Source organism: Pseudophryne corroboree, chromosome 1 (genome assembly GCF_028390025.1).
Source record: "Pseudophryne corroboree isolate aPseCor3 chromosome 1, aPseCor3.hap2, whole genome shotgun sequence".
Lineage (NCBI taxonomy): Eukaryota > Metazoa > Chordata > Amphibia > Anura > Myobatrachidae > Pseudophryne > Pseudophryne corroboree.
The window spans coordinates 158960202-158980675 of record NC_086444.1 but is presented as its reverse complement, the minus strand read 5'-3'; the positions used below and the strand labels follow the sequence as shown (position 1 = coordinate 158980675).

The 20474-nt window shown below is 44.3% G+C and overlaps 1 protein-coding gene across 3 annotated transcripts in view; it reads left to right on the top strand.

The window, feature by feature from the left end:
* The window catches only part of POLK (DNA polymerase kappa), a 309870-nt gene that overhangs the window by 146301 nt on the left and 143095 nt on the right, over nt 1-20474 (top strand). For all 3 annotated transcript variants that reach the window (XM_063963814.1, XM_063963824.1, XM_063963822.1), the window contains 4 exons: nt 8039-8203; nt 8864-8983; nt 18004-18156; nt 19792-19923. In XM_063963814.1, the coding sequence (XP_063819884.1) occupies nt 8066-8203; nt 8864-8983; nt 18004-18156; nt 19792-19923 (543 nt within the window). In that variant the 5' untranslated portion in view covers nt 8039-8065. The remainder of the gene's footprint in view (nt 1-8038; nt 8204-8863; nt 8984-18003; nt 18157-19791; nt 19924-20474) is intronic.

Below are 20474 nucleotides of genomic sequence, written 5' to 3'. Positions count from 1 at the left end.
CATATCTGGCACATCTGGCACTGTGGGGCATATCTGGCACTGTGGGGCATATCTGGCACTGTGGGGCATATCTGGCAGCATGAGGGCATATCTGGCACTGTGGGGCATATCTGGCAGCATGAGGGCATATCTGGCACTATGGGGCATATCTGGCACTGTGGGGCATATCTGGCAGCATGAGGGCATATCTGGCACTGTGGGGGCATATCTGGCAGTATGAGGGCATATTTGGCACTATGAGGGCTGTGTACGGGTAGAGCTGCATTTCCCACCCTAGGCTTATACTCGAGTCAATAAGTTTTCCCAGGTTTTTGTGGTAAAATTAGGTGCCTCGGCTTATATTCGGGTCGACTTATACTCGAGTATATACGGTATATTTTTTCTAATAGATTAGACTATTTGTATACAAATACCATTCACTAGCGCCTAGATAAGTTTGGTGATTATATTCAAAACAGGGGTGGAAACAGTGGGCGTAGTCGGGGCAGCTGCGTGACATCACACGCAGCCGATGCGATTGCAAAAATGGCTGCGGGCCTCTTGTAGGTGCCTGACATGCGGGGCGTACTAGCCCTGTGCTGGGCGTCCCCTCGCATGTCAGAGAATCTGATCATAGATGTGCTAAATTTAGCACATTTTTGATCAGGTCTGAATCGCCCCCATGGAACAAAAAAAAGGCCCAAATTATGTGGTTTTAGTTTTGTTTGTCAATTTTTTTTTAAACAAAAAAACAAAACCAGTCACTGCGGTTTGGCAAAAACCAAATACAAAGCCGGATGACGAATCAGGGCCAAATCCATAAAAAACGGTCCAGTGCACATCTCTAGTAGGGTATGGCGACCGCCGGCATACCGACAGCTGGGCAAGCGCAAATGAGCCCCTTGCTGGCTCGCTGCGCTCGCAACTCTGTGGTCACGGTGGCGCTCCACGCTATCTATTCTTCGTCCAGGGGTTCTCCAGAGGGAGAAAAGGTGTCAGTATGCCGGCTGTCGGGATTCCGGCGCCGGTATACTGTGCTCTGCGATCCCAACAGCCGGCAAACTGAAGACCACCCCTCCAGTAATATTCTAAGATCACATTGAGTTTGCTAGCATTGTATGCCTAGGTATGTGCTGATTTGAGACATTCCCTTTATCTCCTGCTTGGGGTATTCAGAGTTTAATGAATTATTCCTGTAGTTTATCTGGTCATTCAAAACATCGGATCAATGCTACCATATGGTCCCTACTGGTCTGCACATGTGCACTGATGTTGCTTGCTGACTGGTAGCTGCATTAGAAGTTGTTGCATTCCACAGGAGGAGCTAGCTGCATATATCCAGTTTTGTGTTCCACATGAGATGTACAGTTCGGGAGCACCAGTGCCACGTTTTACACATGGTCCCCTGAGGTTACCGGCAGAGAGGTACATCTCTGCCTGACCGATTACATGACGTAAGTGTTGAACAGTGTAATGTTTTTTGTTTTTGTTGAACTTTGGGACCTTGAGTTAATATTGTTGCTATAGGAAGTGATACCACTACCAGGCAGGCCATGTGGTCCAAATGAAACTACTGTACATGTAGTTTTTGCACATTATTCTGTTGGTATTTAAGTCTGGTTCTGTTGTATAACCTGGTCAGAGTCGAGGTCCGCAGAAACATGACCGGAACACCAACTGTCAGTGCAGTGCTATAGGCTGGAAGTCCAGCTGCACTAAGTGAGTTTAATAATTCCACTCATACTGTGTATAGTCATTTTGGACGGGTTGGTATTGGGTGACTGGTGGCCAGGATTCCGTCTGTCGTATGGCCAGCATGGGGGAGGGGGTGTCGGCCAGCGCAACAAAGCCCCTTGTGGGCTCGCTGCGCTTGCCACAGGTTCTATTCCTTCCCACTCTATGGGAATAGTCCCTGTTGCTCGGCATGCCAACCGGCGGGCTAGTCAGTGTTTGAGATGCTGGCACTGGTATTGTGACTGCTAGTCACATAACCGCATCCCTTTTGGACTTGAGGAGCCTGCACACTGCAAGCATCTGGTTGTTCATTTATTGTTCCTCTCCCTGATGTTAGATGGAGACCATACATACCTCAGTCCTCTTCTAGGTCACTAGGCTATACAATAGTGAAAATGTGATATAAATTCATACAGTAGTTTTTGTGTGATGCCAGAACGTACAGACTGACAGACTAAATTTCACTTTTTTTTTTTTTGTCTCGATGGTCCATAAACAGTCCCTAGAAGTATAATTCTCAACAACAAAAAACAAATGTGTATGTACAGACACAACCCTTCTAGTTTTATTATATGTATAGATTTATATTGTAGAGTGTCCTTATTTATCTTTGACTATGTAAGGCTTTGTGTGAACACAATTTCCACTGTTGTTATGTTGTTTATTACTGTTACAGTGCTTCAGTGATAACCTCATTTAAGGACAAAACAATGAAAAAATCGGAGTAAATCTGTGAAAAGCACAAACATTATCCGATTGGTCTGCATATGCTACAGCAGTGTTTTTCAACCACTGTGCCGTGGTACACTAGTGTGCCCTGAGCAGGGGCGGATCCAGAAGAAAATGATAGGGGGGCACCATGGAAGGGGCAAGTACATTTGCGTGCGGCTTCGGTGCATGTGAGGTGGCGCTTCTTATACAATGCCCACAGTTGTAGCGCTCATTATGTAATGTCCACTGTACTGGTAGTGCCCCTTATATAGACCCCATAGTAGTGGTGCCCCTTATGCAATGCCCGTATTGCCCCCAGTAGTAATGTTGCCTGTAGTAATGCCCCCAGTCATTTAGCGCCCTAGTAGTTATGCCCCCAGTGGTAATGCCCCTGCAGTTATGACCCCAGTAGTTTACCCCCCCCCTTTAGTTTAGCCTCCCAGTGGTAATGCCCCCAGTAGTTTGCCTGCTTGTAGTTTAGCCACCAGTAGTAATGCCCCCCTGTAGTTTGCCCCATTGTAGTTTAGCCCCTGTAGTTATGCCCCCCTTGTAGTTTAGCCCCCAGTAGTAATGCCCCCAGTAGTTTGGCTCCTGTAGTTATCCCTTAGTAGTTTGGCCCCTGTAGTTATGCCCCCCCCCTGTATTTTAGCCCCCAAGTAGTAATGCCCCTTTAGTTACGCCGCCAGTAGTAATGCCCCTGTAGTTACGCCGCCAGTAGTATTGCCCTCCTGTAGTTTGCCCCCAGTAGTTATCCCCTTTGTAGTTGGCCACCAGTAATAATGTCCCCCAGTAGTGTGCCCCCAGTAGATGCCCCCCAGTAATAATGTCCCCCAGTAGTAATGCCCCCAGTAGATTCCTCCCAGTTGTAATACACCCAGTAGATGCCACCAGTAAAAATGTCCCCCAGCAGTTTGCCCCCAGTAGATTCCCCCCAGTAAAAATGTCCCCCAGTAGTAATGCCCCCAATAGATGACCCCCCAGTAGTAATGCCCCCAGTAGTAATGCCCCCCCAGTAGTAATGCCCCCCAGTAATGCCCCCAGTAGTAATGCCCCCCCAGTAGTAATGCCCCTTGTTGATGCCCCCCAGTAGTAATGCCCCCATTAGTAATGCCCCTTGTTGATGCCCCCCAGTAGTAATGTCCCCAGTAGTAATGCCCCCCCCCAGTAGTAATGCCCTTGTTGCCTTGTTGATGCCCCTCAGCAGTAATGTCCCCCCCGTAGTTTGCCCCCAGTAGATGCCCCTGCTGCACTGAGGAAGAGAAAACAGAACATACTTACCAAGCCCCGTTCCCGCTTCCAGACCGCTGCAGTCCTCCTCCTCCCTGGGCGTCCGCTCCTCAGTCAGCACTATGAGAGAGACGTCATGACTGAAAACATAGATTATTGAGTAAAATATTTTACATCAAGAGGGACTTTTTACATGTAAATCTGACTGCAATGATAGGATCTGATTGCAGAGGAGCCGGCTGCTGTGAATAGCTGTCAGTCTGTTCTTGAAGTGCTCACAATGTGTGGTGGATGTAGTGAGTAAATTGTTCCTGACATGTAATTTTGCTGCTAAGACTGGTTTCCCTGCAGTGTGTCTACGCATTTCAAACAAATCTTTTTTCCTCATTCAAAGAGCAATCAGATTGACTTGTGCTTGAGGAATGCTTCTGACAGACACATGAATCCCCCATAGAGAGAGACAATATGGAACACTTATTCCTGTGAATGCTGAGATTTAGAAGCATACAGTGTGTGCTAAATAACTATAAGTCGCTGGCATTCTTTCCTCTCCGCTGGCACTTTGTCCCGCTCCTCTCTGATCCATTCTCCAGACACCAAATTATATGGCGGCTGCTCATATTTTTTTAATGATTTATTTATTTATAAATGCTGAAAAATGGTTAGGTTTTTTTCTTTTGCATTTTTTTCTATGTATTGTAAAAACAGAAACACTACAGTAGCAATCCATGCGTTTCCAAATAAATACATGACAAAACACTAATTATACCTAGTCATTGGCCTATGCCAAATCATAATTCTAAGGGGCAGATATAGCGAAGCTTTGAGAAAGATAAAGTACCTAACTTTAATTTTGCAGGCTGAGGGGTAGATGTATTACTAGGCATTATGGGGTAAACTTGTGATACCTCTTTTCCCCCATGTAAGAAAGTAGTGATTACCGGCAAATGCCGGGGGCTATATGTGTCTCTGTCATCTTTGGAGCGCTATCAACAAGATAGCTCACCGATGTGCCAGGCTATGTATGAACAGTCAAGTGGCACTGGCCGTTCCGACACCTGCAGCTATCGATTTCGACACCTGCATATGTCGTTGCCCCAGTCACAGCCACTGTAGTGGCTACTGCGGCTGCAGGGCACTGGGCTGCACAGGAGATCGATCACTAGAGCTGGCCGGGAGGAGAGACATAGGGCATCTGCACTAGGCTGATGCGCTGTGGCTGTGACGGGGATCACCGGAAAGGGGAGTTTTCACCCACTTCGGCAGATGAGATGATCATACCTCGTTGGTACTGTTTCCTGTTTCGCCTCGGTAAAGAGGCTAAACAAGAAGCATAATACATCTCCCCCTGAGTTTGATAAATGACGGGAGCTAATCGGTTGGTTCTATATCTGTTTCCACTTTATTTCTCTCCAAGCTTCGATAAATGTCCTAAGTATCAAGTTTGTTATTTTAGATAACAAATAGTATATATTTATTATTTCAAATAATAGCCAACTGAAATTATTGTAACCATTTTTGCTCCCAACTCACGGGGGGAGGGGATGTATAAAGCAGTGATAAGAGTGGAGAAGTTGCCCATGGCAACCAATGAGCTGCTCTGTATAATTTTATGGTATGCAAATTATTCTAATGTTACTTCAATGCTGATTGGTTGCCATTGGCAACTTCTCCACTGGCTCACTTCTCTGCTCTTATCACTGCTTCATATATCTGCCCCTGTGTCCATTACATCTTTGGAGGAGATATTAACAATAATTCCCTAACTGGCCTCCCTGACAATTACCTCTCTCCACTCCAATCTATCCTCAATGCTGCTGCCTCACCAAACGTACTACGTCTACCTCCCCTCTCCTACAGGCCCTTCACTGGCTTCCCTTCCCTTTCAGAATCCAATTCAATCTTCTCACACTCACTTACAAAGCCCTCACCCACTCCTCTCCCATTTACATCTCTGACCTTATCTCCCTTTACTCTCCCACCCGTCCTCTTCGCTCTGCTAATGCACGCCGACTCTCCTGTCTTCTGATTACTTCCTCCCACTCCTATCTCCAAGATTTTTCACGTGCTGCTCCCTTTCTCTGGAATTCCTTACCTCTCCACCTCTCTACAAAACTTCAAACGGGCTCTTAAGACCCATTTCTTTACCAAACCCAGCCAAATCTCATCCTGACCCTCTGTTCCACGCTCTCTATGTACCCCATCTGTGTCACCCCTGTCTGTCTACCCCTCCCCTTAGAATGTAAGATCTCACGAGCAGGGCCCTCTTCCCTCATGTGCTTATACTTTTCTTACTTTAATAATCCTCAACTGCCCAGATCCCGCAGTTTTTTGGCCACCTGGAACGTATCTCTATGTTGTTTACTGGTGTAGATATGCTTAGTTACCCTGTACTTGTCCTATATTGTCTTCAACTGTAAGTCACTGTTTTCCTATTTTGATTATGTGCATATGTACTCTGTAATTGGGCGCTGCGGAACCCTTGTGGCGCCATATAAATAAAGGATAATAATAATAATAACTGTTTTTGTTTTTTTCTACAACTTTATTAGCAGAGCAACAAGTGACCGTACAGAATACAATTTACAGTAGATTTCCCATAATCTGGCAAACAAACATATACTCACCTGCACAGAACATAACCGACATGATAAAATAATATAAGACCAGTCCAGAAAGAAGTCAAAGGGAAACGTGTGAACCGCTTATGGGGAAGAAGAGAAACTAGAGATCCAGGAGCACTAGAGAACTTCTGTTGCTCATATTGAATGTATAAGAATAGGGATTAAAAGCGGGGTCAAGAAAATGGAAGGCAGGCGCTGAAACTTGAAGTGCAGGCTACTATACTTTTAGGAATGATTTTGATGGACTATGAAGAAGAGTGATCAGTAACGCAATCTGGCAAATGTCTTATATTCTATTAATGGCCATTGGAAAGATGGTTGCTTCCATTCTGCGGTGAGCTGCCAAGTTGCGGCTGGTGATGTGTGGTGGGTTGAACACCTACTGGAGAAGAAAGCAGGACATCAATATATAATGCTGTGCTTATTAAATGTTTTATACATTTCCTGAATTCTGAGAGCTTAGTAGTATCTGCTTGTTATATTGGGATAAATTATATTTTGCTTTATTGGTAAATAATACTAACTCTTATTTTCCTCCTGATCCAAACTATCCAATGTCACTCCCAAGTGTGCTCCTCTTGCAAATTTGAGAGTCTCTGGTGATGACTTTATAGGCTTAAGTTCCTTGTATAACGCAGACACATGATATATTGCAGTGGTTTGTCTAAGGCAGAGGGACTCAACTGTAGCTAAGGGTTTGGAACTCAGCACTATGATAATATTTTATCTGAAGAAATTGAAAAGAAAAACACTTATAAAAATTAAATTCAGCATTCTTGGGATCCGGTCTGCAGGTCGACACTGTCTAGGTCGACCACTATAGGTCGACAGTCACTAGGTCGACATGGATGGAAGGTTGACAGGACTTCTAGGTCGACATGTGTTAGGTCTACAGGTCAAAAGGTCGACATGAGTTTTTAAAAAAAAAAAATCTTTTTTTTTTTTAACTTTTTCATACTTAACGATCCACGTGGACTACGATTGGAACGGTAATCAGTGCCGAGCAAAGCGAGGCACTTTGCCCGAAGCATGGCGAGCGAAGCGAGCCATGCGATGGGACACGGTGCACTAACTGGGGTTCCTGGTCACTTTACGAAGAAAACGACACAAAAAAACACACACCTCATGTCGACCTTTTGACCTGTCGACCTACCACATGTCGACCTAGAAACCCTATCGACCTTCCATTCATGTCGATGTAGTGACTGTCGACCTATAGTGGTCGACCTAAACATTTTCGACTTAGATACTGTCGATTTGATGATCCACACCCAACATTCTTATATTTGGCATGGAGTGTTTGAGCAATATGTCATTCTTATACTTATGCTACTGGCTACAGCATGGCGAGAACCGAGTATATGATTGGTCTTGGAGGAGGTGCTAAATGGGGCTGCTTGTTATCAACCCCAGTTTGCTCAGGATTAAGGAACCACCGTATGGAATGAACCTTTTTTTGGATAAAGCGATCATAGCCAAACGAGGAGAAAACAAAAAAACGATACCAACCCCTCTGCCCCTATCCAGGTTCAAACTCTGTTTTCTGAACATATAAATTATGAGGAATAGTGCTACAGCCTATCTAGGAAATTTACTAGCATACCATACTCCGAAAAGAAAAGTTAAAACAAAAACCAATACTTAAACATAGTACAATCTCATGAGCTGATTGGACGATAATGATAGTAGGGGCTAATAGTAAACTGCTAATGGCCGCATGCAAGAATTGTTTATTAATTGTGACTTCTTTTTGTTTATTACAGGCTGGGATTCTGTGAACAAATAGAATAATGGATCAACCAAAAGACAAAGAGATTGCTCCCAGCAATGAGGCTTTCCAGTTCAGAATGGGCCTCAATGACAACAAGGCAGGAATGGAGGGCCTGGATAAGGAGAAAATCAATAAGATCATTATGGATGTAACAAAGGTGAGTGTATTCTGTATGGCATAAGTTGGGAGTTGGTAAACGTGGTAAACATTGGTTGTGTCTCACTTATAGGAGAAAGTGACATTAACTTTTAAAACTTGACTCTTGCTAGATTTAGTTTTCAGAGGGAATGCCCAGTAACATAACGTGGTGTCAATAAAACATGGGGGGTAATTCTGAGTTGATCGCAGCAGGAACTTTGTTAGCAGCTGGGCAAAACCATGTGCACTGCAGGGGGGGGGGGGGGGGGCAGATATAACATGTGCAGAGAGAGATAGATTTGGGTGTGGTGAGTTCAATCTGCAATCTAAATTGCAGTGTAAAAATAAAGCAGCCAGTATTTACCCTGCACAGAAACAAAATAACCCACCCAAATCTAACTCTCTCTGCAAATGTTATATCTGCCCCCCCTGCAGTGCACATGGTTTTGCCCAACTGCTAAAAAATGTCCTGCTGCGATCAACTTGGAATTACCCCCATGTTCTATTGAAAAAACAAAACAATACTTTTCAGCAATGATGATTGACACCCATAAAAGCTTGACCTGTTTTCTCTATCTGAGCTCCATACTTTATCGTTGAGCGGAACCTTCTCTGTGCAACGTGACGTGTATTTCACTAGTGGCTAAAGAAACTATATGAAACTCGCCATGTGTTGCAGGGTTCCAGATTTTATGACAATGAACTGAAGAAAGACCAGCAAGTTAACCAACGCATCGAGAAAATGCTCCAACAAAAATCTCTGTTGACTAGCTCACAAATACGGAAAGCTCAAATTCAGGTACTTTCCGTTCTTTCTGTTGGTGCAATTCTGGGAGTTCAGTGATTGCAGCACAAGAGATTGTTTTGTTTAATTTGGAATTATTTTCATTGTCAAAGTTTTTTTGATTTTATGTCTTTAGAACTTGAAACCAAACAAACATTAAGACCTGAAGAAGTACTAAAGGCGCTCTAACGTCAAACATTTTATTTACTATATGGAATCCATATATTAGGCATACCTGTAGATTTTATATTATTTGAACACATGTATGTACTTAAGCCTTTTTTGTCATTTCAAATTTTCTGTAACGTCTTAGTGGATGCTGGGGACTCCGTAAGGACCATGGGGGATAGACGGGCTCCGCAGGAGACATGGGCACTTTAAGAAAGAATTTAGGTTCTGGTGTGCACTGGCTCCTCCCTCTATGCCCCTCCTCCAGACCTCAGTTTGATACTGTGCCCAGACGAGCTGGGTGCTTTTCAGTGAGCTCTCCTGAGCTTGCTGTAAGAAAGTATTTTGTTAGGTTTTTTATTTTCAGGGAGCTCTGCTGGCAACAGACTCCCTGCATCGTGGGACTGAGGGGAGAGAAGCAGCCCTACTCTCTGAAGCTAGGTCCTGCTTCTTAGGCTACTGAACACCATTAGCTCCAGAGGGATCGGTACGCAGGATCTCACCCTCGCCGTCCGGTCCCGGAGCCGCGCCCGCGTCCCCCTCGCAGAGCCGGAAGACAGAAGCCGGGTGAGTATGAGAAGCAAAGAAGACTTCACAGGCGGCAGAAGACTCCGTGTTCTTCACTGAGGTAACGCACAGCACTGAAGCTGTGCGCCATTGCTCCACACACCTACACATACTCCGGTCACTGTAAGGGTGCAGGGCGCGCGGGGGGGGGCGCCCTGGGCAGTATTTGGGACCTCTTTTGGCAAAGTTAAGCATATATACAGCTGGGCACTGTATATATGTATGAGCCCCCGCCAAAAAATTGCATATTTAAGCGGGACAGAAGCGGGGCTTCTTCCTCAGCACTCACCAGCGCCATTTTTTCTCCACAGCTCCGCTGAGAGGAAGCTCCCCAGGCTCTCCCCTGCAGATACATGGTAGAAGAGGGTAAAAAGAGAGGGGGGGCACATAATTAGGCGCAAAAAGCAATATAAACAGCAGCTACTGGGTTAACATTAAGTTACTGTGTTATTCCTGGGTTTATAGCGCTGGGGTGTGTGCTGGCATACTCTCTCCCTGTCTCTCCAAAGGGCCTTGTGGGGGAACTGTCTTCAGAGAGGGCATTCCCTGTGTGTGTGGTGTGTCGGTACGCTTGTGTCGGCATGTCTGATGAGGAAGGCTATGTGGAAGCAGAGCGGGAGCAAATGAATGTGGTGTCTCCGCCGACGGCGCCGACACCTGATTGGATGGATATGTGGAAGGTTTTTAATGATAATGTTAATTCCTCGCATAAAAAGTTAGAAAAAGCTGAAGCCTCGGGACAGTCAGGGTCTCAACCCGTGCCTGATCCTATGTCGCAGGGTCTCAGAAGCGCCCACTATCCCAAAATGTTGACACAGATACCGACATGGATTCTGACTCCAGTGTCGATTACGATGATGCAAAGTTACAGCCAAAATTGGCTAAATCCATCCGTTATATGATTATAGCAATTAAGGATGTGTTGCACATCACAGAGGAAACCCCAGTCCCTGACAAGAGGGTGCATATGTATGGGGAAAAGAAGCCGGAGGTAACCTTTCCCCCCTCACACGAGCTAAATGAGTTATGTGAAAAGGCTTGGGAATCTCCAGATAAAAAACTGCAGATTTCCAAAAGGATTCTTATGGCGTATCCTTTCCCGCCAACGGACAGGTTACGCTGGGAATCCTCCCCTAGGGTGGACAAAGCTTTAACACGCTTATCCAAGAAGGTAGCCCTGCCGTCACAGGATACGGCTACCCTCAAAGATGCTGCGGATCGCAAACAGGAGGTTACCCTGAAGTCCATTTATACACATTCAGGTACCTTACTGAGGCCGGCAATCGCGTCGGCCTGGGTGTGTAGTGCTGTAGCAGCATGGACGGATACCTTATCTGAGGAAATTTATACCTTAGACAAGGATACTGTATTGTTGATCCTGGGGCATATTAAAGACGCTGTCCTATATATGAGAGATGCTCAAAGAGACATTAGTCTACTGGGTTCTAGAATAAATGCTATGTCGATTTCTGCCAGAAGGGTCCTGTGGACTCGGCAATGGACAGGTGATGCCGACTCAAAAAGGCATATGGAGGTTTTACCTTACAAGGGTGAGGAATTGTTTGGGGAGGGTCTCTCGGACCTGGTCTCCACAGCTACAGCTGGAAAGTCCAATTTTTTGCCTTTTATTCCCTCACCGCCTAAGAGAGCACCGTATTATCAAATGTAGTCCTTTCGATCACAAAGAAACAAGAAAGTCCGAGGTGCGTCCATTCTTGCCAGAGGCAGGGGCAGAGGTAAGAAGCTGCACAACACAGCTAGTTCTCAGGAACAGAAGTCCTCCCCGGCCTCTACAAAATCCACCGCATGACGCTGGGGCTCCACAGGCGGAGCTAGGCCCGGTGGGGGCACGTCTTCGAAATTTCAGCCACAAGTGGGTTCACTCCCAGGTGGATCCCTGGGCGATATAAATTGTGTCTCAGGGATACAAGCTGGAATTCGAAGAGATGCCCCCTCACCGATACCTCAAATCGGCCCTACCAGCTTCCCCCCACGAGAGGAAATAGTGTTAACTGCAATTAACAAATTGTATCTTCAACAGGTGGTGGTCAAGGTTCCCCTCCTTCAACAGGGAAGGGGTTATTATTCGACCATGTTTGTAGTCCCGAAACCGGACGGTTCGGTCAGACCCATATTGAATTTAAAATCCCTGAACATATACCTGAAAAGGTTCAAATTCAAGATGGAATCGCTGAGAGCGGTCATCGCAAGCCTGGAAGGGGGGGATTTTATGGTGTCTCTGGACATAAAGGATGCATACCTTCATGTCCCCATTTATCCACCTCATCAGGCATACCTCAGATTTGTGGTACAGGATTGTCATTACCAATTTCAGACGTTGCCGTTTGGTCTCTCCACGGCACCGAGAATATTTACCAAGGTAATGGCGGAAATGATGGTACTCCTGCGGAAGCAAGGGGTCACCATTATCCCGTACTTGGACGATCTCCTCATAAAAGCGAGATCAAGAGAGCAGTTGCTGAACAGCGTCGCACTTTTTCTGGAAGTGTTACGGCAACACGGCTGGATTTTGAATAATCCAAAGTTGCAGTTGGTTCCTACGACTCGTCTGCCTTTCTTGGGCATGATTCTAGACACAGACCAGAAAAGGGTTTATCTCCCGATAGAGAAAGCTCAGGAACTCATGAAACTGGTCAGGAACCTATTAAAACCAAAACAGGTGTCAGTACATCACTTTACCCGAGTCCTGGGAAAGATGGTGGCATCATACGAGGCCATTCCCTTCGGCAGGTTCCATGCGAGGACCTTTCAATGGGACTTACTGGACAAGTGGTCCGGATCACATCTTCAGATGCATCAGTTAATCACCCTATCCCCCAGGGCCAGGGTGTCACTCCTGTGGTGGCTGCAGAGCGCTCAATTTCTCGAGGGCCGCAGATTCGGCATTCAGGACTGGGTCCTGGTGACCACGGACGCAAGCCTCCGAGGTTGGGGAGCAGTCACACAGGGAAGAAATTTCCAAGGTCTGTGGTCAAGTCAAGAGACTTGCCTTTACATCAACATCCTGGAACTAAGGGCCATGTACAACGCCCTACGTCAAGCGGATACCCTGCTTCGCGACTAACCGGTTCTGATTCAGTCAGACAACATCACCGCAGTGGCTCATGTAAACCGACAAGACGGCACAAGGAGCAGGGTGGCGATGGCGAAAGCCACCAGAATTCTTCGCTGGGCGGAGAATCACGTAAGCGCACTGTCAGCAGTGTTCATCCCGGGAGTGGACAACTGGGAAGCAGACTTCCTCAGCAGACACGACCTCCACCCGGGAGAGTGGGGACTTCATCAGGAAGTCTTCGCACAGATTACAAGTCGGTGGGAACTGCCACAGGTGGACATGATGGCATCCCGCCTCAACAAAAAGCTACAGAGGTATTGCGCCAGGTCAAGAGACGCTCAGGCGATAGCTGTGGACGCCCTGGTGACACCGTTGGTGTTCCAGTCGGTCTATGTATTTCCTCCTCTTCCTCTCATACCCAAGGTGCTGAGGATAATAAGAAAAGGAGGAGTGAGAACAATCCTCATTGTTCCAGATTGGCAACGAAGGACTTGGTATCCAGATCTGCAAGAAATGCTCACAGAGGACCCCTGGCCTCTTCCTCTAAGACAGGACTTGTTGCAACAGGGGCCTTGTCTGTTCCAAGACTTACCGCGGCTGCGTTTGACGGCATGGCGGTTGAACGCCGGATCCTAGCAGAGAAAGGCATTCCAGATGGGGTCATTCCTACGCTGATAAAGGCTAGGAAGGACGTGACAGCTCAACATTATCACCGTATATGGCGAAAATATGTTGCTTGGTGTGAGGCCAGGAATGCTCCTACGGAGGATTTCCAGTTGGGCCGTTTCCTTCACTACCTACAGTCCGGAGTGAATTTGGGCCTAAAATTGGGTTCCATTAAGGTCCAGATTTCGGCCCTATCCATTTTCTTTCAAAAGGAGTTGGCTTCTCTACCTGAAGTTCAGACGTTTGTAAAGGGAGTGCTGCATATTCAGCCTCCTTTTGTGCCTCCAGTGGCACCTTGGGATCTTAACGTGGTGTTAAGTTTCCTGAACTCCCCCTGGTTTGAACCACTTAGGATGAAGTGAGAAACCCTGTATAGCAATATTAGTAACATCAGTATATAGGTATACATGGAGGCAGGTAAGCGTATGCCCGAGGCAAGAGGTTGGCAAATAAGTCGTAAATATCACAATATAAAATTAAACAGAGGGAATGAGACAGTATCGTGAATACTTATCGTATTTTCCTGAACATTTACGTTTGGCATACAGTACATGAAACGCTCATGAGAACTTGTGAGATTGACCATTGCTACCCAAGCTGCAGGAGAGGGTGGGTCGTGGCCCAGCCTAGTGCGAGCTATTCAGATTCGGGATAGAGTAAGGAGAATTAACATACAGTCGGAGTAGGGCAGGGAGTCTTCTAATCCCAATCCAAATATGCATATACAAGGATTCATGAGAGGGATCTGAATACCAGTATTGCGGATACTTGTCACTATTTCCTCCCAAAAGGTGGAGACCCACGGGCACAGCCAAAGCAGATGCCAGAACCAGCAGCTAGAGCAATTAGGGCGAGTATCAGATGCCGATCCTCCAATTTGAGACAATCTATTCGGGGTCCAGAAAACTCTATGTTGAATAAATAGCTGAATCTACTGGAAGCTGGCATAAGCCGTAGCGGCCTGTGGGGAGCTGAGAATATGGTCCCAATCTTCATCTTTGAGTGTATCCATATCTGCCACCCTCTTAACATGGAGAGCACCCAGGTCGTCTGTCCCAGAGAAGGAGAGGAGAGAGGAGTAAAGAACCGAAGCAGATGGTATATTAGGTTTTGAAAATTACCCAGGAAAATGTTCCTTGGGAATCCTAAGGGATCATGCAGTTTATGCAGGCATGGAATAAACAAAGTAAGGGATGATCAGTTGTTTAAGTCTGTGTATGGTACAATGACAGACTTGGGGCACTGTCCAAAACATCAGTTCATTGCACATCTTCTAAAACTTCAACATACTGTACAGATTCAATTTATCATAGTGTCTCCTTTGGATACCTGATCCACAGTTTGGAAGTGGACACATGGGGCCTAATTCAGACCTGATTGCTCGCTAGCAGTTTTTTGCAGCGCTGCAATCAGATAGTCACCGTCTACAGGGGAGTGTATTTTAGCAGTGCAAGTGTGCGATCGCATGTGCAGCCGAGCGGTACAAAAAATATTTATGCAGTTTCTGAGCTGCCCAGAACTTACTCAGCCGCTGCGATCTCTTCGGCCTGTCTGGGCCCGGAATTGACGTCAGACACCCGCCCTGCAAACGCTTGGACACTCCTGCGTTTTTCCAACCACTCCCTGAAAACGGTCAGTTGCCACCCATAAAACGCCTTCTTCCTGTCAATCTCCTTGCGTTCGGCTGTGCGAATGGATTCTTCGTAAAACCCACCACTGAGCGGCGATCCGCTTTGTACCTGTGCGACGCGCGTGCGCATTGCGGTGCATACGCATGCGCAGTTCTGACCTGATCGCAGCGCTGCTCAAAAAGCTAGGTCTGAATTAGGCCCATGGTTTTTAAGAGCATTTCATCCATTGGCATTGATTTATATAAAGTACGATTGTAGATTAAGTAACACTGTCCCAGTGGTTTAGTCAAAATAAAGATGTGATGCTAATATTGCCTATTTACACCTGTTGTGCAGCGCAGATTGGTTTCTATACGTTGCAGTTAGGGACCTTTGTCCCATTACTTCTTTCCTCTGTGTCCTACAAATAGGACTTCTAGTAATCTAGCGTGCATGGACAGGATGAATGATTTCTCCCACAGGAAAGCATATATTTTCAGCTATGTCAACTTCCTTAAACTTCACTAGCTTTTATTTATGAGTGTTACTTGTAACTAGTTCATATAAATAAACATATCATTTCTTTTATCTTGAAAGCACCATAACTCATATATATTTTTTAATGAATATTTAAACATGCAGCTATTTTTATTATGAGTAAAACAGTGTTAGATTGGATTGTACTTGGATACTTCCCTCCGTTTCTATTTGTGTTTGGCTTGCTCACAATTCTGAAAGTCAAGGCTGAACAATGCATGTGTGAAGTTAGGAGATAGACCTCCTATTGTTCGTCTGAATGTGTCCTAAGCCAGTCATAGGGTCCGCTCGTGCTTAGATCAAGAGTTTTTATGAGACTTGGCAATCATAAGACAGAGCTGGAATAAAGACAGTCATTGCTACCAGTGTGAAGAAATAAGCAGTTATGGAAATAACAAGTTAGGAATGTGGAACAGTCTGCATTTGGGGGCAGGCTGTGTAATGAGGTTAAGAAATCTATTTTGATGATCACGTTTGTTATACTACTTGTTGCCATGGATAAATGTGTTTTGAGACATGTTTCTACTCTTAATTGTATTTGTTTCTATTCTTATATTTAAAACTTTGAATAAGTAAAATTAAAGTAAATTCAAGAAGCGAAAATAACAAGAAATTAGTCATAAAACCATACTTAAAATATAATATTATTTATTTTTTATTTATTACCAGTTATTTATATAGCGCACACATATTCCGCAGCGCTGTACAGAGAATATTTGCCCATTCACATCAGTCCCTGCCCCAGTGGAGCTTACACTCTATATTCCCTACCACATGTACACAGACACATTCACGCTAGTGTTAATTTTTGTTGGGAGCCAATTAACCTACCAGTATATTTTTGGATTGTGGGAGGAAACCGGAGTACCCGGAGGAAACCCACGCAAGTACGGGGAGAATATACAAACACCACACAGTTAGGGCCATGGTGGGAATCAGACCCATGACCTCAGTGCTGTGAGGCAGTAATGCTAACCATTACACCATCCGTACTGCCCAGTAAGATATATAACAAGTGTCAAACAAAACACAAAACATGCAAGAGGCACACTACAAGGAGGCATGGGTGAGCTTTTGAGGGTTAAGTTCTGAAAAATATTCATTGATGCCAGATCGCACGCTGTGCAAAAACGCACAGCAGCGGTCAGGTCTGAATCAGGCCCTGTGCACTGGTGATTTTGCGATAGTAGTGAGATTTGTGCGCATACGCACTGGAGCTGGCCGGGAGAGGAGACAATAGGCTGATGTGCTGTTGGGGGCTGACAGGGATTGCCGGAGGGGGGAGTTTTCACTCCCCTACTCCTGCAAACACGATGTTGATACATGTTGTCGATATTGCTTCCTGCTTCACCTCAGTATAGAGGCGAAGCAGGAAGAGTATTACTGGCAAGATCAGTGCCTGGCAATACATTTACCCCTGAATACCCCCTTAAGGTGATGACCTCTTTTTCTGGGTCCCAGCGGTCGATGTAACAAAGCTTCTAAAACAGGCAAGTGGAGGTGTTGCCCCTAGCAACCTCTCACATTCTATCACTTTTCTATTACCACTCTTCTTATAAATATCCTGGAATATGTTTACAACACTTTACTCCTATTAATTCAGAAAATTAGTCAGTGAAGCGCAACGGAATATGCTAGCACTATGTGTATATGTATGTATGTATGTATGTATGTATGTATGTATGTATATATGTATATATATATATATATATATATATATACATATACATATACATACAATGTTGATGGCAAAATGTCCCTGTAATTACAAGACAGTGGTTGTGATTCTGTGTGTCTGTAGCTTTTAATTCTCCTGCACAGCTATCACAGAGACCGTTTCTCATTGGAGCCATTGGTGCCTATTTCTCAGGAGGAAGCCAGTCCAAAATAATCCTCAAAAAATGTTAACAAAGAAAATAAATATGTGAAATCAAAAATGAAATGAAAAAATTACCACTTCAGTAATTAGGCAATGGTGTCTCCTAGCAACTGAACAGATTCTGCCAGCCGGAGGACTGGCGCGGGACATCATTTGATGCCTTGTGATCAGGGACGCCACCGTTCATGCAGTGCCTCGCTTTAGCGGGCATCGCACACAGTAATCCTGCTCCTGCTCTACTGATGTATAACATGGATATGTTTCACTAAACTTCACATAGGAAATCTCTATCCTAAAAACATTTCTGGGTGTACTGTTACAGGTGATATAGGTTCAGCCTCACGAGACTTGTATATACTGAGGCAAACGTTACAGCCTATATTGAAAAAGAATTGAGTTGCATTTTATCCAGGCAATAATCTCACAGCTAAATAGTATGATGTTACTCTATGTCATTCACTGATTTCTTAAAACCCAGTAACTATACATTATAATCATACCTGTTTTTTGCTTAATTATTCATTTGGAACAGGTGGACAGGCTTGCCTTGGAACTGGAACGGAGACGCGATTTGAGCCGTGTAATTGTGCATATCGATATGGACGCATTTTATGCTGCTGTAGAAATGCGAGACAACCCAGAACTGAGGGATAAGCCTATGGCAGTGGGTTCTATGAGCATGCTGGTAAGTCCTAATTGCTGATCTGTTTTAGTGTCCAAATATACTGCCTCTATTTATTCCACATGGAGGTTTATTTTCCAATTTGTGATTACTTTATTTAGTTTTCTTTTTTTCCCGCTGAATTCACACAAAAATGTAATTGTTGTACTCGCCTGGAAAAAAAAAACTGTGGCTATCACATTAACTCATAGGGCCACCATATAAATTGTATTACTAAGTATCAGGGACCCTAGTAGGCGTTCCTGAGTTTGCTCTCTGGCTATGGTCGGAGCTTATAACTATCATCTTGATGTCAGGGCTGCGATTGTGCCAATCCCCAAGTCTTGATGTAGTGAGGGGAGAGCAGATTATAAAACTGGAAATGAGTATTCTATCACATTGCCCGTCATGCTATACACCTCTCTTCTGCCACCACCTGTGGCAAATAAAGGAGCCACAGGTCCCCTAACACTCTTATCAGGAGACACTTACATAGTATTTTCAAATGGCATATTCTGGCAAGAGGGCACTGCAGGAAATACAGGTCCAGACTGCAACTTATAATTGATTCCCCAAATGTGACCCAAACAAGGCTCTCATATCTTTTATCACCTGTTCCCCCTCCCAAAGCGAGGTCATGACCAAGTCCCTGATGAATGGTTGATCAGTTAATTAACCCAGGATATGCAGGGACTGCCCTTCTAATTTTTAACCGAAGTACAAATAACTGTACATAATTTCCCCTGTGTTATAGTTGCATGAAATATGGTATGTTCACATAAATTTCTATTATTTAAGCTATAACATGATTGTAAACAACACAGTTCTGTAATGAGTGATGGTTCTATGCCTCATACATCCCAGTGACTCCCCAATCACGTTATACTTAAGTATATTCTTATGATTTTGGAAGCTCCTAGCTATTATAGAAATATAAATTTTACTCAAAAACAGATACAATATGTTGACACTTTGATCTCTGCTCATAGTTTGAATACATTTTTAGTCAGATGGCTTTGTTTGGTGCCAGCCACATATCTTCAAGTAATCTATATGCAATCAGATAAAATGCTATGTTCACCATCTCCTGTCAGGTAATTGCCTTTTCCTGCTCACAGGACACCATAAAGGAATGTACATTTTAATTGAAGCTACACAGGGCCACTTCAGTTCTTCCGGATTGATTAACATGCCAATGATCTGTGTGGGGCAGAACTTCTAAAGAGCATAACTCATAAATGCCTTTATATAACCTTAATCTCTATTCTAAGAAATCTACTCTCCCAGTATCTTATTCTGTTTGAGTGGGTCAAAACTCTCTTAATTGTTCTCTTTGTTTTGTATAGATGGCTATATCAACATTGCCATCTGTATGGTTTCCATCACAAAAGTTTGCAAATATAATATCCAATATCAAATTGCAATAAACTTCCATGGTAATTGTTTTATTTTTTAATACTAAAGGAATATAGATCTAACACACTATGTTGTAATGGAAGCTAAGCTAATGTTGGCTTAAACATGTTTAGACATTGTGTAGTGTGTGGGGGTTTTTTTTAGACTCCTGAAGAAGCCTTTGAAATATTTTTAATATACAAATTTCTTGTCTGTTTAATGTTGATTTTAAAACTTTTACTTGCCCTTTTTTTATTTTGCAAGTCCACATCAAACTACTTGGCGAGGAGGTTTGGTGTTCGTGCAGCTATGCCAGGGTTTATTGCCAAGAAGCTGTGCCCCAATCTAACCATCGTCCCATTAAACTTTGATAAATATCGGGCAGTAAGTAAAGAGGTGCGTATATAAAACTGTTTTTTATCTTAAATTTCCAAAATTTGACTGCTGTTGACAAACCTACTCGTATTACCCCAATAATAAGTTTCTAATAGTCATGTTCTCCTTAGGAAGTAAGGAACTGGTATGCAGTCATCATGTGGATGGTCGCAGTGTCGACCGTTATGATGTCAGCTTTGGTGAAATATTGTCCCCTAACATGTTGACATCTGCATAGTGTCGACATGTTAACAATGTTGACATCACAAATGTCAACTTGCAAAATGCTGACATTAAAGATAAGGACATACATATAGCCGCAGCTGCAGTTTTGTGAAATAAGCCGCAGCTGTGTATTAAGCTGGGTACACACTGGCAGATATATCTGCAGTTCAATCGATCTGCAGATATATCTACAGATGGTGGTTGTTCATACACACAGAAAGATGCACCAATATATCTTAAAGATATATCTGCTGTTAAATCTATCTGCAGCTATATATGCAGATGGGGGATTGTTCATACGCACTGAAAGATGCACTAATATATCTGCAGATATATTGGTTATCTGC